Genomic DNA, 14,568 nt, shown 5'->3' with positions numbered 1-14,568 from the left:
GCGACCCGATGAAATCGTTGCGAGCTGAGCCCATAACCCGAGCAATAAAACCTTGGAATATTCAATAGACGGGTTACAACGACGACGACGACGACAACGACAACGCGCCGCCGCCGCCGCCGCCGCCGCCGGTGCAGAAGAATCGCGAATGGCTCCGTTTCATGAGGTGAGTCGGCGGCGGCGGCGAAGAAGGACGACGCCGGCGACGCGCGCGCATCCTTGCCACTTCCGAGAAATATGAGACTGCCTGCCTAAAACGTCATACGAAAAATACCCATAGGATGCGAGTTGACTGACTACCCCTCTGCTGCCTATCTCTTCCGCACACGTGCGTGTACATGTGTACAGTACAGTATCAGTCTGTCAGTCATATCAGTGATATCGGATAATAAGTTGTAACCTTGATATTCAAAGAAACTGAAAGCGCGCCCGCCCTACCATCGTCCGCGCGGGATCCGCAGTTTGTGCACGTCCGGCGACCAAGCATCGGAGATATTGCACAGTAGATATGTGCTCTTTCGAAGGAGGCCACACGCGGCATGCGCGCGTGATCACGGAATAGAACGTCCAGCGGGGAGCGCACACGCCGATACGACGACGACGACGACGACGACGACGACGACGACGACGACGACGACGAGCACGTCGCGGGGAAGACGACGTGTCGGGAGACGAGCCAAGACGCACGTTTACTGCAACGGTTTCATTTGCCAGGAAAAGGGTCGACGAGAGCTCAAGGAAAGAGCGCACAGTTCAGATGCCAGGCACCATGACCGAGCTTGACTTTAAGCGCGAGTGCGAAAGTATGGTGCGCGAGTACTTTACTCACGGCGTCATGGCTGACGTACTGACCAGCGTCCTCGATTTGCTCGACCGCGCTGAGACCCCAACTCCGCTTGGGCACACGCGTCTGCTCAACCCGTCGACAACGCGCCCTGCTGTGGTGAAACGTGCCGTCGTTGCCTCTCTTGACCGCGGACCGCGTGAGCGTGAGATGGCTGCACGGTTCCTCCAAGCCCTCGCCGTGCACGAAGTCATCGCCCCGGCACATCTCGAAGCGGGTTTTGATCTCATCCTTCAAGATTTAGACTCGCTCGTCATCGACGTCCCTCGCGTGCCCACCGAACTGTCGCACTTCATCTCGCGTGCAGTGGTTGACGGAGTCGTATCCCGCAAGTTCCTCGATGACAGCGCAGACGCAGAAGGCGTCGACATTACTTCGCATCAGGTGGCTGTGACCGCCAGAGGTGCCCTCCGGCAACCTGGGGGTGAATCTCACGTCCGAGCGGTATGGGGTGGACCTGAAGGAACAACAGCGGACGCCGCTCGTAGAGAAATGAGGAATTTGCTGGAGGAGTATATCTCTTCAGGCGATGTTGCGGAGGCATCAAGGCGCTTGGCAGAGCTTGGTGTACCATTCTACCACCATGAATTTGTTCGTCGAGCGCTGACACATGCTATTGAAAGTTTCGCCGTCAACTCGCAAAGGCCGCGGACAATCACTAGGTTGTTGGGCTATCTCAACGCCACAGGACTTGTCAGTGGGACGCAGTTTGCAAAAGGTTTCGCACGCGTTGCCACGTCACTCACGGAGATAACATTGGATGTTCCAGATGCAAGAGAAAGATTTGAGGAACTGGTGGGTGTTGCAAAAGACGAGGGGCTGCTTCCGGCAGCATTGTCAGCATGGGCTTCGCTGCGGGACTGTGGCGTGCGTGGCAGCAAAGAACTGACTGGCTGCGACGGGTTGAAACCTGTTGGTGATAACAGGAGTCTGCGCGGCCACATGCTACGGTTGGATTCGGCACCAGATTTGATCCAGCTGGCTGAGATTGTCGGCGGCAGCCGTAGCCCCGTCGAGGTGGACACTGAATCGAATTCAACTGAAATTCCTGCGGCGCTGCACTTGAGCCCAGCAAATGAGCGAGGCAAATGCGCGAACGAAAGGTCCACGACCGCTAGCGTGTTGTCTCCGGAAAGTATGTACATAATGGATGATGGAAGTCATAAAAATGAATCTGTCGGGATCGCTCCTGCAATTGGAAAAGCTATTATCGACCGCTGCAACGGTGCATTATCCTCTGCTTCTGTGCCAAACGGAAATCAACTTAATTCAGGTTGGTCAGGCTTCCGTGTGATGCGCACGAAATACTTTAATGATATTGCCTTCAGTGGCAATCGTGTCAATGATATTAACAAAACGGGAACGTCCCCTGGCCTCCCTATCATTGCTGCTCACACGAACCGACTGTTGTTGGGCAAGTGTGCGTGGCGTGCTTTGTACAAACCTGCTCCGCAACGCGTCTCTGGCGAGGATGCCGCTCCATGGCGCAAGCAGGCCTTCTTGCGCAGGGTGCGCTTAATGCGTCGTTCACGTTCGTGCCCAGGTGGCTTGTTTGAGCTTAACAATGCTGCGCACGTACTGTCCATCGGCTCAGTTCATCGTCATCGCCCGTTTGAAAATGATTACCTACTTGGGGATCCTGTCGGCACGGGTGGTTTTGCAGTTGTACGCGAAGCCATCCACATAGTCTCAGGTGAGACGTTCGCTGTGAAAACGTTGCGGGTAAAACTTGACAGTGGTAAAGAATGCGGAATATCAACTGGTAGTAGAGACGATGCGGACAGTGAGGACACCAATAGCCAAAATAAGGAAGGAAGTGAAGGCTGGAAGACGCACAGAACTGCATCGATGTCCATGGAGGAGGTGACGAACGAACTTGTCTTGATGCAACAGCTATCGGGACATCCAAACATTGTCACCATCAAAGAATTTTTTACAGAGGACTCTCCCTCCGCATCGACATCGGTGTCAAAAACAGCACGAGATCAGCCTAACGAATGCATTGTGCACGTCGTCATGGAGTTCCTCCGCGGCCAAGAGCTCGTCGATTTTATCACAGAGGTTGGTATGTGTGTCGAGCATGATGCACGGCAGGTGATGTGCCCCATGCTTGACGCCATAGCGTACATGCACGCAAGTGGGGTGGTGCACCGTGATTTGAAGCTCGAGAACTTGGTACTAGCGAGACCGTACGACTTAAGCTCTGTCACACTGGTAGATTTTGGTTTGGCGAAGGCACTGAAGGCGCGAGAGCGCGCAGAAAATGTTTGCGGGACTTTGGGTGCGCATACAAGCCTTTTCTTCGTCTCGTATCTCACAAATTTACACATATTAATATGTTCCCAGATTCTACCCAATATCACCAATGCATATGACATGTATTTGCATTATTCCCTGCTCCTCTTAATTTACAGCTTACATAGCGCCAGAAGCACTTGTGGTGGGCGAGTATGGGCAGGGTGTTGATGTCTGGGCACTTGGCGTGGCAATGCACGCGCTTCTCACCGGCGCGTGGCCGTTTGATGATGATGATGATGATAGCCTAATGGATGCCATCGTATCGTGCGATTTAGACTTTGATCACGACGAGATCTACTCCGAAGTCTCCCCTGAAGCGAAGGACTTGCTAAGCGGGTTGCTTGAATCAAACCCGAAGCATAGGTTGACGGCATGTCAAGCACTGGAGCATGCATGGTTTACAGGTCAAAAGACGCACACATCAGCTCGGCTGCATCATTTACATACGCGACTCGACGCATTGGCTGGATCTTCCAGGCAACATCCGGAGCGGCGGTTCAAACCTGGTGCAAGGTTGGTGACCTGCGGTGAAATCTCTGACGAAATCTTTGTGATCACAGCAGGTGAGTGTGACTTGATAAAAAAGGTAGGCTACGACGACAATAAGAGTCTCACCTTGCTACGGAGACGAAAGGGTAACATAGTCGGCGAGATACCGAGCGACGTCATTCGTGGTGTCAGCGCACAAGCGCCACTGTCGTCAGTGACGGTGGTTGCTGTAACTGAGGTTCGCGCTTTAGTTTTCGACCAAATCGATGTGAATTGGGCGATCAGACACGACTATCGTTTGAGCGGCGAATTCGAACGGGCGCTGCGGGCGCAGCGGAAAGCGTTAGCTAAAGAATATAGATCAGCATCGCGAACAGCGCGCGATAAGGCTCAAATGCAAAAGGCAGAGTGCAACATGTTATTCTCGAAGCGTGGGAAAAGCGAGGTCTTGCAGCGTGATTCTGTGGAGATTGCGTCGGAATCACGCCCGTCTATGGAGAACTTATAGTCACCAACTTCGATCAAATTTCCACATTGCGATCTACATTGTCTATGCACAGAGCTACATACACTGCACGTTGTAGGCTTTGAAACGCCGCGACCCGAACAATATTCGGAGTGAGCCCGTCTCTTATTTACACTCCGAAGACATATGGATAACGTGTGAACGGAAGTACCTTCGTACGAAAGTACACGTACTTCCGAAGTACTTTCGTACGAAAGTACTTTCGAAAGTACGAAATAAAGTACTTTCACGTACTTTCGTACTTTCGAAAGTACCTTCGAAGGTACTTTCGTACGAAGGTACTTTCGTACATACGGAAGCACATTATTGCCATTTCCGTACGTGTACCATACGAAGGTACCTTCGAAGGTAAACGCTAGCTAGGGCCTATCTACCTTCGTACGAAAGTACTACCTTCGTACGAAGGTAGCTAGCTAGGTAGCCCTATGTGTAGTTGTGTACTGTACGTACTTTCTACTTCCGTGTCTTCGTAGTAGATAAGTTGCAACTTAGATACAAGATACAGCATAGTATGAAAACGGAACTGCTAATTTACTGCTATTTACAGTACGTGTACACGTACACGTGTACAGTAGTACTGCTAAAAAATATCAGTTTAACAGTACAGTACGTGTAAGTTGCTTACGTGTACACGTACACGTGCAGTAATAATTTACTGCTGTAGAAAGTACGAAAGTACTTTCGTACCTTCGAAGGTAAATTATTAGCAGTACAGTACACTACACGTACATGTACATGTACTGTACGTGTACGTTGTAGCCCTAAATTAGCAACTGCTAAAAGTCCCATTTTAGCAGTTGCTAATTTAGTGCTAAAAATTACACAATAATATGTGTACGTGTAGATACAGTAGCAGTAAATTAGCAGTTCCATTTTCATAGTGATATCTACTTTCGTACCTTCGAAGGTACAGTAAGTCAACTTAGCCTAGGAGCCAAGGTAAGAATAAGTACGGAAATACGTACGAAGGTATGTACATACCTTCGTACTAGTCTATGCGCTAGCTAGGTAGGGCTACGTGTACGTGTACCTCGCTCGTGTATCACGTCTATACATACGAAGATATCACTGAACTGTACTATTATCTATCTGTGTCTTCACTATTGCAGTCCGTATGTACGTGTACGTGTACGTGTACGTGTACAGCTATACGTAGTGTAGTTCGTAGTGTACTTCCGGAAGTACTTCCTTTGCGACTATTGTTTTTCACACGAGTGCAAGATTACGATTCGTCGAGAACAACCCATTCAGATCATACTTTTTTCTGAAACTGCCGATCGAGGACGATCACGAGGTCCTATGGATGTTGACAAGCTAACAGTTCCGAAGCTCAGAGCAGAGCTTAAGAGGCGTCGCCTTCCTACACTAGGTTTGAAGACAGCTTTGGTCAAACGACTAAAAGAGGCGCTTGCCTGTACGGCTGGGGTTCCCCCTGACCTTCCGGTACTTCCCTCAGCGAGCTCACCGATGCGAAACGCAAACAAGCTAAGCCTGTCGGTTATTGAGAGTCACGATCCTGAAAATGAATTTTCAAACCAACCTACTCGATGTGAGGTGCGAAAACAAACGCTGGCTGTCACATCATTACACGTTGACGATGTGGTTGAAAGCGAGTCGATCAAATTGCAGCTGAAAAGGGCAATAGCTTCTGGGGAGTGGGACGAAGAGCTAATGGTTAAAATATATGATACGAAGCTGCGCGGCAAAATCCCAAATCCGTCTGGCAGAATATCGAATGAGTCGCGCGCGATATATCAATCACTTCAAACCACCCGTTACCTTGAATACCTTTGGGTAAACTTTAGTGGTGTGCATTCTAGTGATAAGCACGTGTTTTCTATCCTTCTCTTGGTGAATGAGAAGCATTTTGAGAAAGTATGTGTATGGGACTATCTCCAGGGATTTACTTCTGAGAAGTTTAACTCACTCTTTCGTCGAATCTTGTTTCCTAAACAGAACTTCAGTTCAAAAAATTTCGAGAGAACTGCTCGTGTAAAGTTCTTAAACCACGTCTTCCTGTCCCTTGAGGCAGAAAAAATCAGGGCGGTGGTCCTGCCTTTTGTCAGTTTGCCCCTCTGGTCAAATCTGAGCAAAACGAGGTTGCAGTTAGAGCTTCGCAATAATCGCCAACTGGAGAAGCACTGGAAATACTTCATGAAAAAAGAAGCTGAGTCAATGCAGAGAAGTGGTCACATATCTCTGAAGGAAAGCCCCGAATCAGCTTGGTTGCCAGCGTTGATCAGTGAGTTTTTTGAAATTCTTAAGTGCACTACTATGAATCTGAAGGCGGGGACGCTGAAAGAGGGCGAGTTCGATAAAGCGGTCACGAACATTCCAGCGATATATTACTGCGAGCAATTCATTCAACTTATCACTGACCTTTTGTCACAGCTTCCAACCCGGCGATTTGTTCGCGCTTTGTTTGACGACTGCAAGCTTCTGATAAAAGCTCGCTTGGCAGCCTTTCATGCTCATCCAGCTGGCCAACTTTACCGTCAACTGATTAATCTCTTCGAAATATACCAGGAATTCGAAATCAATGACCACACCGGAAAGCCTCTTACAGATGAAGATATCGCAACCTCCCACAGTGAACGGTTGGTTCACCTGCAAAAACTATGTTTCAAAGAAATAAAAAGTCTTCGTTGTGTAGCACTCAGTCACTGCGGTGCTTTCGAAAAACGCCAGGTACTGATCAAACACCTTGCTAACCTTGACAATAAGGAACTGTATTCCTTAGCAACCGAGCATTTGCGTTTAGTTGATCCAGATGATCCATGGGCATCAGATCCTAATTTTATACTCGAAGTTCTTGTCTCCACTTTTGAAAAGCGTGTATCCCAGCGCCGGGTGATCAATGAGATGCCATTGTATCCCAACGAGGATCTGATATTGGATTCTAAATTGCTACCAACTTCCACGTATGCAGAAGAGAAATGTCTGGCGCTGCCTAAACTTAGTTTGCAATTCCTTACCTTGCAAGACTATCTCCTCAGAAACTTTGTTCTTCTCCGACTTGAAGCAGCTTATGAAATTCGCGGGGACATTTTTGACGCACTGTGTCGCATGGGCCCTTACAAGAATCCTGCTACAGATTCAGTTGCGTTTTCAGGCTGGGCACGCATGGCAACGACTGTGGTACCGGGTGGTCTGACTGTGACAGAGGTAAAGAAACCCAGGGTTGGGGAAGAAAAGCCTGCTTCGGTTACGTGTGAGGTAACAATTAATCTAAGCAATGTGTGTGGATCTGCGCAGGATGAGTGGGATCAAATCAGGGCACATGACGTCGTATTTCTCCTGGCCGTTGAGGGATGCAACGAAATAGATGCAGAGAAGTTGGCACCACAGCAACAAGGAATGGGGATCGAAACACGCAGTACAGTGAACATGTTTGGTCTTCAGTTCGTTCGTGGTGCTGAAGTAATTGAGGTAAGGAACAAGTCACGAAAGCATCAAAATATATCAACGTGTATAGCCAGTACAATCGGGAAGTCAGCAGTAAAAGAAAATGGTGACCATCGAACTTTCACACTTTCATTAGATCCGGCCCAGTACCAGGTTGATGCTCTCAACAAATCTCGAAATCCAGAGTCTGATGTGTACCGGAAATTAAATGTGTTTGTGCGCCGAAAGCCAAAGGAAAATAATTTTAAGGCACTCCTTGAATCTATTCGAGATATATTGAACACCGAATGCGTCATACCTGAATGGCTGCACGATATATTTTTAGGATATGGGGACCCGTTTGCAGCGCAAAGCTCTGCTCTTCCTTGCAGATTGCACACGGTCGATTTCAAGGATACATTTGTTGATGAGAACCACTTGCGAGACTCTTTTCCTGGTTTTGAGATCAAGTTGACTGAGTCTAAGTCAACTGAACCTCTTTTTTGCCGTGTCACTTTTCAAACGTCAGCAGGTTCTATTCACTTGAAGGGCAAAGGTGAACCTTGTGAAAGTAAAAAGTTGACCGATAGAAGCATGGGCTCAAAATGCGCTGAGACTGGAGCAACGTTGTTAGTTGAATCGTATAACCCGCTGGATGTATGCCCAGATTTAAACAATCAACGGAGCCTAACCATGAATCGAGTGCGTTTTACCCCTGCACAGGTGGAAGCAATTTCCAGCGGAGTTCAACCTGGTCTGACTATGGTGGTTGGGCCTCCAGGAACAGGAAAGACGGACACTGCCGCCCAGATCTTACATTGTCTGTATTGCAACGAGCCAAACCAGCGAACTTTGCTGATCACTCATTCTAACGCTGCTCTGAATGACTTGTTTCAGAAGCTCTTAATGCGCGATGTCCCTTCCAGATATCTTCTTCGGCTGGGCCAAGGTGAGTCTGACCTTGACACTGACCTAGACTTCTCGAGGGCAGGGCGAGTCAATGCTATGCTCATTAGACGTCTTGAACTTCTGAGAGAAGTTGAGATGCTCGCATCTTGTCTTGGCCAACCGAAAGACGTGGCGTACACCTGCGAAACAGCTGGACACTTCTGGCTGCTTCATGTGCTGTCTCGTTGGGAGATATTTGAATCTGATGTGGCAGCATCTAAGGATCCCAAGTTCGTTAGCTGCAGTTTCCCCTTCACGGCGTTCTTTTCAAGTGTACCACAGCCGTTGTTCTCCTCAAAATCCTTAGTTGATGACATGGACAGAGCTCGAGCATGCATGCGATACATACAAAATATATTCTATGAGTTGGAGGAGTGTCGCCCCTTTGAATTGCTCAAAGGAAACCGTGACCGTTCCAACTACCTGCTCACGAAACAGGCCAAGGTCGTCGCGATGACGTGTACCCATGCTGCTATTAAATACAGCGAATTCATTCGTTTAGGGTTCAAGTATGATAACCTCGTGATGGAAGAATCTGCTCAGATTCAGGACATTCAGGCATTTATTCCCATGCTACTTCAAAAAAACGATAACGGACATAGTCGTCTTAAGAGAGTGGTACTTATTGGTGATCATCATCAGCTCCCCCCAGTTGTCAAGAACTCGACACTTCAAAACTTCTGCAATATGGATCAATCTCTCTTCACGCGACTCATACGGCTCGGTGTTCCGAAGATAGAGCTGAATGCGCAGGGTCGCTCCAGACCAGTCTTGTCTCAATTGTATAATTGGCGATACCTCAGCCTCGGCGACTTACCTGTCACCAAGCGTGGAGAATTTGAGCTTGTGAATCCTGGTTTTTCGCATGAGACTCAGTTCATTGATGTTGATGACTACAATGGTGTGGGAGAAACACAGCCAACTCCACATTTCTTTCAAAATCTCGGCGAAGCAGAATATATTGTTAGTGTTTTTCAGTATATGCGACTCCTTGGCTACCCAGCAGACAAAATTACAATCATTACAACATATCGTGGTCAGAAGCACTTAATTAAAGATGTCGTTGCCCGACGTTGTGCAACACATCCTTTATTTGGCAATCCACTGAAGATAACTACCGTGGATGAGTATCAAGGACAGCAGAATGACTACGTTTTGTTATCGCTGGTCAGAAGTAAATCGGTGGGCCACATACGTGATGTGCGGCGACTTGTCGTTGCCGTGTCTCGAGCCCGGCTCGGGCTTTACATTTTTGGCCGCAAGAAGCTGTTTGAGCAATGTTTTGAACTCTCTCCGACATTTAGTCACCTATTCATGTTTCCCACGAAACTTGCACTGGTTCCTACGGAAATATATCCCCCTATGAGGTCAATTTCCGAGACGGTCACTCCCTATGTGGTTGATGATGCTCTTGCGATGGGACTTCTTGTTAATCAGCTTGCTCTCAAATGGCATCGAGAGCAAAATACAGGTGAGCCGGTGAAATTGTAGAGAGTGAGTGAACATCTTGGCATACGCTATTCGAAGAGGATACATAAAAATTAGCTACTCCCAGAAGTACAACGTTGTACCTTCGTCGGAAGTACTTTCGGAAGTACAGTACCTTCGAAGGTAAGCTCACGTCTAGATAGTCTACCTTCTGTGCACATTCAGTGAATACGCAACGAACGAAGAACTCAGTACTTCCGTACTTTTGAAAAAACTGTACACGCTTATCTTTATTGATTCATACTGTAGTAAAACATAGAAGGTACCTCGCATGACGGACACTTTTTGTTGTTTGTCTAGCTAGGGCCTCACTTTTTTATCCACTACATCAGGCTGCTACCGTCTCATTTTATCAGTGTGCGCCTATTGTATTTGCTTTCATCGTTGCAGACAAGCATCTATACTTCCGTGCGTACGTGTACAAACGCAATGTACAAAGTTGTACTTTCGCGGCGCGCGCGGGCGACGCGCCACTTGCGCGCGCGGGCGCGCGCGGGGAGGCGTGGGACGACTCTATCCGACGAACCCCGACGGCACGCCGGGCGACGACGCCGAGGCACCGTACGTGACTCAGATACAGCTGTACACGTAGTGTACGGAAGTACGGAAGTACTTCCGGAAGTATTCTAGCCCTATGTAGTATGTGCCATAGAATATTGCACTGTAACGTTCGCGTTGTACACGTACGTGTACACTTATTATTGTATCGTTAAATAGTGTAAAGTGGCGTTAAAAGCACCACAAATAACTGGCGTACTTGTGCTATCGTATCATAACGTAAAAACAGTATCTTCCAAGATACGAAAGTACTTTTTACCCCGATACTTTTTTTAGAGTTTCACAAACTCATCAATGGTTCCGCCGAACCCGACGAACCAGCCCAGTGTTGAGGTGGACGTCGAACCACATTACGAATGGAGCGACGGCTTGCTTAATTGTTGTTCGGATTGTGGTGTATGTTGTATGGGAACGTGGTGCTGCGGGTGTCGGTCAGCTCTTTTTGCCTCAAACGTCCGAGCTGTAGGAACGGAATCATATGATGATGCCTTCATAAAGTTTTACTGTATGGCCAGTTTTGTCCCAGGCTGGCTAATTCCAATTGCTGACTTAAGCACGATTTCGGCCTTAATCGTTTCGCCTGTTATTACTCTTGCTCACTGGGGTGTGAGCTACTACGGGATGACCAGACGACAACAACTCAGGAAGAAGTATGGAATCGTTGGCAAACCTTACTGCTGTTGTTCTTGCTTGTCGTTCTTTTGCGATGGGGACGAGCTGAAGTTGGACGACTTTTGTATTTACCATTGGTGCTTTCCCTTAGCACTATGCCAAGAGCAACGACACTTGAAACGACACGGTGTTAATATGCTTGGAGCGCCATCATTGAACAACAAGTTGAGACGCAATTACAGCAGACGCTACACCCCTGTGAGCGAGGGTCATGAGCTTGCTGAAGGAGTAAGGGATGAAACGCAAATGCCGGCATTACAGTCTGCCCCAAAAATGACACGCTCTGTGGATCTTATTTGAGACACTAGTATCCACGAAACAAGCATCGATTTGATTTATATATATTGAACATAAGAAACCGTTGACCATACGCTTCGTAGTTGTAGTAGTTTTTGTAGCTACGGAAGATAGTCAAAACTGTTTTGGTTTTACAGAGTAGTTTTCGTAGTTTTCGTAGTTGAATAATTTCACGGAAACCAAAATCATTTTACTTCGTAGTTTTCGTAGTTTTCGTAGTTGATTAATTTCACGAAAACCAAAATTATTTTACTTCGTAGTTGTAGTAGTACGTGTACACGTACACGTATACACGCAGGGCCATGTACTACGAATAAAAATAAATTTGATCTTGTTCGGCCACTACACGTACACGTACACGCACTGTACGAAGGCTGTTCAAACATACAGTACACGTACCTTCCAAGGTATCAACGCACACATGGGGGCGCAAGACGTCGAGATGAGGCACAGCGGCCTATCAGATACGAAAACGGACGTCGCAGAATCGCAACAGACGGATGTAGATGTCCTGGACGTGGTGCGCGAGCAACCCTGCCCGCGCGCGCGCGGCGTGCGGGGCTCACTTTCGCCACCCGTCCGTCCTCTCCTGGTCGTCCCACGACCGACCTAGACCGGCCCTGACGCCTCTTTCCCCTCGATCTTTTCCGCCACAGCTTTTCGCAAACGTCACGCTGCTAGACAAGTCTGTCGCGTCAAAGGGCGAGCCTAGATTCGTCGCGAAGGTTCTACGACAGGTGCGATGCGCTCTCAGAAACCGCGCGTGATTTTTTCCCGTTCGGTGACCGCCCACGAGATCTGACCCGACGCACGCACGACGCCGCTGATCGCGCGCTCTCGAGCGCGTTCCAACCTCGCGACCGCATTTGGCGTTCACAACTCGTTCGACGCCGCCGCACCGCGCGCGACGTCGACGCGCAGCCCCCGATTTCGCCGACGAAAAGATCACCGCAACCGAATGTCTACTCGTTTGTTCGAAGAAGCGTAGTGTGGTTGCTTAGTGTCTCCGCCGCACACGTCGTCGCCGAATCATCACCTTCACCCACCCCGTGCGCGTTTCCCGTTCACAGACGATGTCATGTCGTGCGAATCTCACGCCGCACAAGCTCGTGGACTTTTTCCTCGCCGCGCTTCACAGCAAAGTTCCGACGAAGGATGCCCTCGTCGCGCTTGCGGGGGGCGAGCCGACGCCGACGCCTGTGCAGACGCCCGCGACGCCGGTAAAGTCCCCGACGCGACGCAGCGCGCGCGGTAAGAAAACGCCCGCGGAAGATGACGTCCCGGACGCGAGCGCGGAGGTTTCGAAGGCCGAAGATGAGGCTCTTCGAACGCCGATCCCTCGGCCGCGTGCGAAGCCAACACCAATGCAGACGCTCCTCCCCGAGGTGGAGGCGTACGCGCATTTACTCGTGTTGATGTTCCTCACGGATAACGGTGACGCGCGGTGCGTTCAAGCTTCTATCGACGCGGCGAACCGCCTGAAGGTTTTCAACCGCCGAACGATGGATCAGCTAGACGCGCGCGTGTTGTTTTATGTCTCGTTGAGCCATGAGAAGCACGCGGAGCTTTCAGATGTTCGAAGCGCATTGCTGGCGTCGTTGCGAACATCCGCGTCGAGGTTCGACGAGATCGGTCAAGAGAGCTCGCTGAACATGCTACTGAGGAATTATTTACACTATAACCTGTACGAACAGGCGGAGAAGCTGCGTTCGAAAGCGACGCTACCCGCGTCTCGGTCAAACCAGCAGCAGTGCAGGTACTTGTACTACCTCGGACGCATTCGCGCGATTCAGCTCGAGTACTCGGAAGCGAAAGAGTGTCTACAAATGGCACAACGCAAAGCGCCGAAATTCGCGCGAGGGTTCACGTTAGAGCTTTCGAAATGGATTACCGTTGTTCAATTACTCTTAGGCGAAATCCCGGACAAGAAGGACCTCACTTATGGCGGCGGTGTCACCGCTGCTGCACTGCGACCGTACCTCGACCTTGCGAATGCCGTGCGGTTGGGGGACCTCGAGAAGTTCCGCGTCGTTGCGGGCGCGCACGAACACGTGTTCACGTGCGACAAAACCACGAATCTTGTCGTTCGCCTGCGACGGAACGTCATCCGTGTCGGCCTACGAAGAATTTCTCTCGCGTACACAAAGATTCACCTCACGGACGTGGCGTCCAAGCTCGGTCTCGGGAAAGATGACGACGTCGAGTGGGTTGTCGCGAAGGCGGTTCGCGACGGCGGCATCGACGCAATGATAGACCACGACGCGCAGATCATGTACAGTAAAGACATCAGTGACGTGTACGGGACGACAGCGCCGCAAGAAGCATTTCACGCGAGGATCGCGTTTTGTTTGGACACGCACAACGAGGCCGTCGTCGCGATGCGGTATGCTGCGGGCGGAAAGACGCCGGCGAAATCGAGTCGAAAGACTTTGAATGACGCGGATGCGGAGGAGCTCGTCATGCACATATTGGACGACGACGAGTTTTAAGGGAAGCGCGCGTAAGATGTCGCTCGCGCAGCCCGCGCAGCGCCCATTCTAGTTTCCCATTCGAGCGCGTGCCCGGTCGCGCCCCTCCCCTCGCGGATTGTCAGAAATGTTTTGAACGACACAGATCAAGTTTGCACAGTGCGACGGCGCACATCGTTCTCGTCTCCTAGCTCGCCCGGTGGCTGGTCAGCTGAAATATCTACGTGATATTACTGTGTGATTGCCTAACACGGCGCTGCTGTCGTCTGAGCGCGTTCTCGTCATAGTGGAGTTCAAGAATAGGACAGGCCATCATGCATGAGAGTTAACTCACCTGTCGAACATTATTCCGAAATTAGTTCCATAAATGCACGGAGGTACGAAGGTAACATCGATTCAAGAGAGCGAGGCTACAATATTTGGGGTTTTTCCCGGACCTAGGCACGAAAATTTCAGCCTATCAAATGCGTTTGGAGTTTCGTATGCACACGGGACCTGAAGATGAACTCTTCAGATGAAAACCATTTTTAAACCAATACACGAACTTCCGTACTTATCAGACTAAATACCCTGCCGTGCCCCTTCTCCCAACTACC

General features: G+C 49.6%; 5 protein-coding genes across 5 annotated transcripts; all 5 read left to right on the top strand.

Annotated features, from left to right (window-relative positions):
- Positions 1-458: 458 nt before the first annotated feature.
- On the top strand, positions 459-2,156 carry MICPUCDRAFT_64169 (uncharacterized protein; the record flags this gene model as incomplete). The annotated part of the gene is made up of 1 exon (XM_003056266.1): positions 459-2,156. A coding segment is annotated over exon 1 (1,399 nt), but the record flags the coding sequence as incomplete, so codon positions are not given.
- A 206-nt stretch (positions 2,157-2,362) lies between these two features.
- MICPUCDRAFT_14142 (uncharacterized protein) lies at positions 2,363-3,542 on the top strand (the record flags this gene model as incomplete). Its single annotated transcript, XM_003056265.1, has 3 exons — positions 2,363-2,566; positions 2,675-3,125; positions 3,259-3,542. Coding segments are annotated over 3 exons (939 nt in total), but the record flags the coding sequence as incomplete, so codon positions are not given.
- Positions 3,543-5,828: 2,286 nt separating this feature from the next.
- Positions 5,829-9,980, top strand: MICPUCDRAFT_13860 (uncharacterized protein; the record flags this gene model as incomplete). The annotated part of the gene is made up of 1 exon (XM_003056264.1): positions 5,829-9,980. The coding sequence occupies one exon, from the start codon at positions 5,829-5,831 to the stop codon at positions 9,978-9,980; it is 4,152 nt and encodes a 1,383-aa protein (XP_003056310.1).
- Positions 9,981-10,829: 849 nt separating this feature from the next.
- Positions 10,830-11,637, top strand: MICPUCDRAFT_64161 (uncharacterized protein; the record flags this gene model as incomplete). The annotated part of the gene is made up of 1 exon (XM_003056263.1): positions 10,830-11,637. The coding sequence occupies one exon, from the start codon at positions 10,830-10,832 to the stop codon at positions 11,505-11,507; it is 678 nt and encodes a 225-aa protein (XP_003056309.1). The 3' UTR covers positions 11,508-11,637.
- A 297-nt stretch (positions 11,638-11,934) lies between these two features.
- MICPUCDRAFT_31295 (uncharacterized protein) lies at positions 11,935-14,526 on the top strand. The gene is made up of 3 exons (XM_003056262.1): positions 11,935-12,024; positions 12,161-12,241; positions 12,575-14,526. The coding sequence occupies exons 1-3, from the start codon at positions 11,947-11,949 to the stop codon at positions 13,991-13,993; spliced, it is 1,578 nt and encodes a 525-aa protein (XP_003056308.1). The 5' UTR covers positions 11,935-11,946; the 3' UTR covers positions 13,994-14,526.
- The last annotated feature ends 42 nt before the right edge of the window (positions 14,527-14,568 follow it).

The sequence above is a fragment of the Micromonas pusilla genome (genome assembly GCF_000151265.4).
Source record: "Micromonas pusilla CCMP1545 genomic scaffold MICPUCscaffold_2, whole genome shotgun sequence".
NCBI classification, from domain to species: Eukaryota; Viridiplantae; Chlorophyta; class Mamiellophyceae; order Mamiellales; family Mamiellaceae; genus Micromonas; species Micromonas pusilla.
Note: the sequence above shows the minus strand (reverse complement) of the source record. Positions and strands in the feature narration are given on the sequence as shown.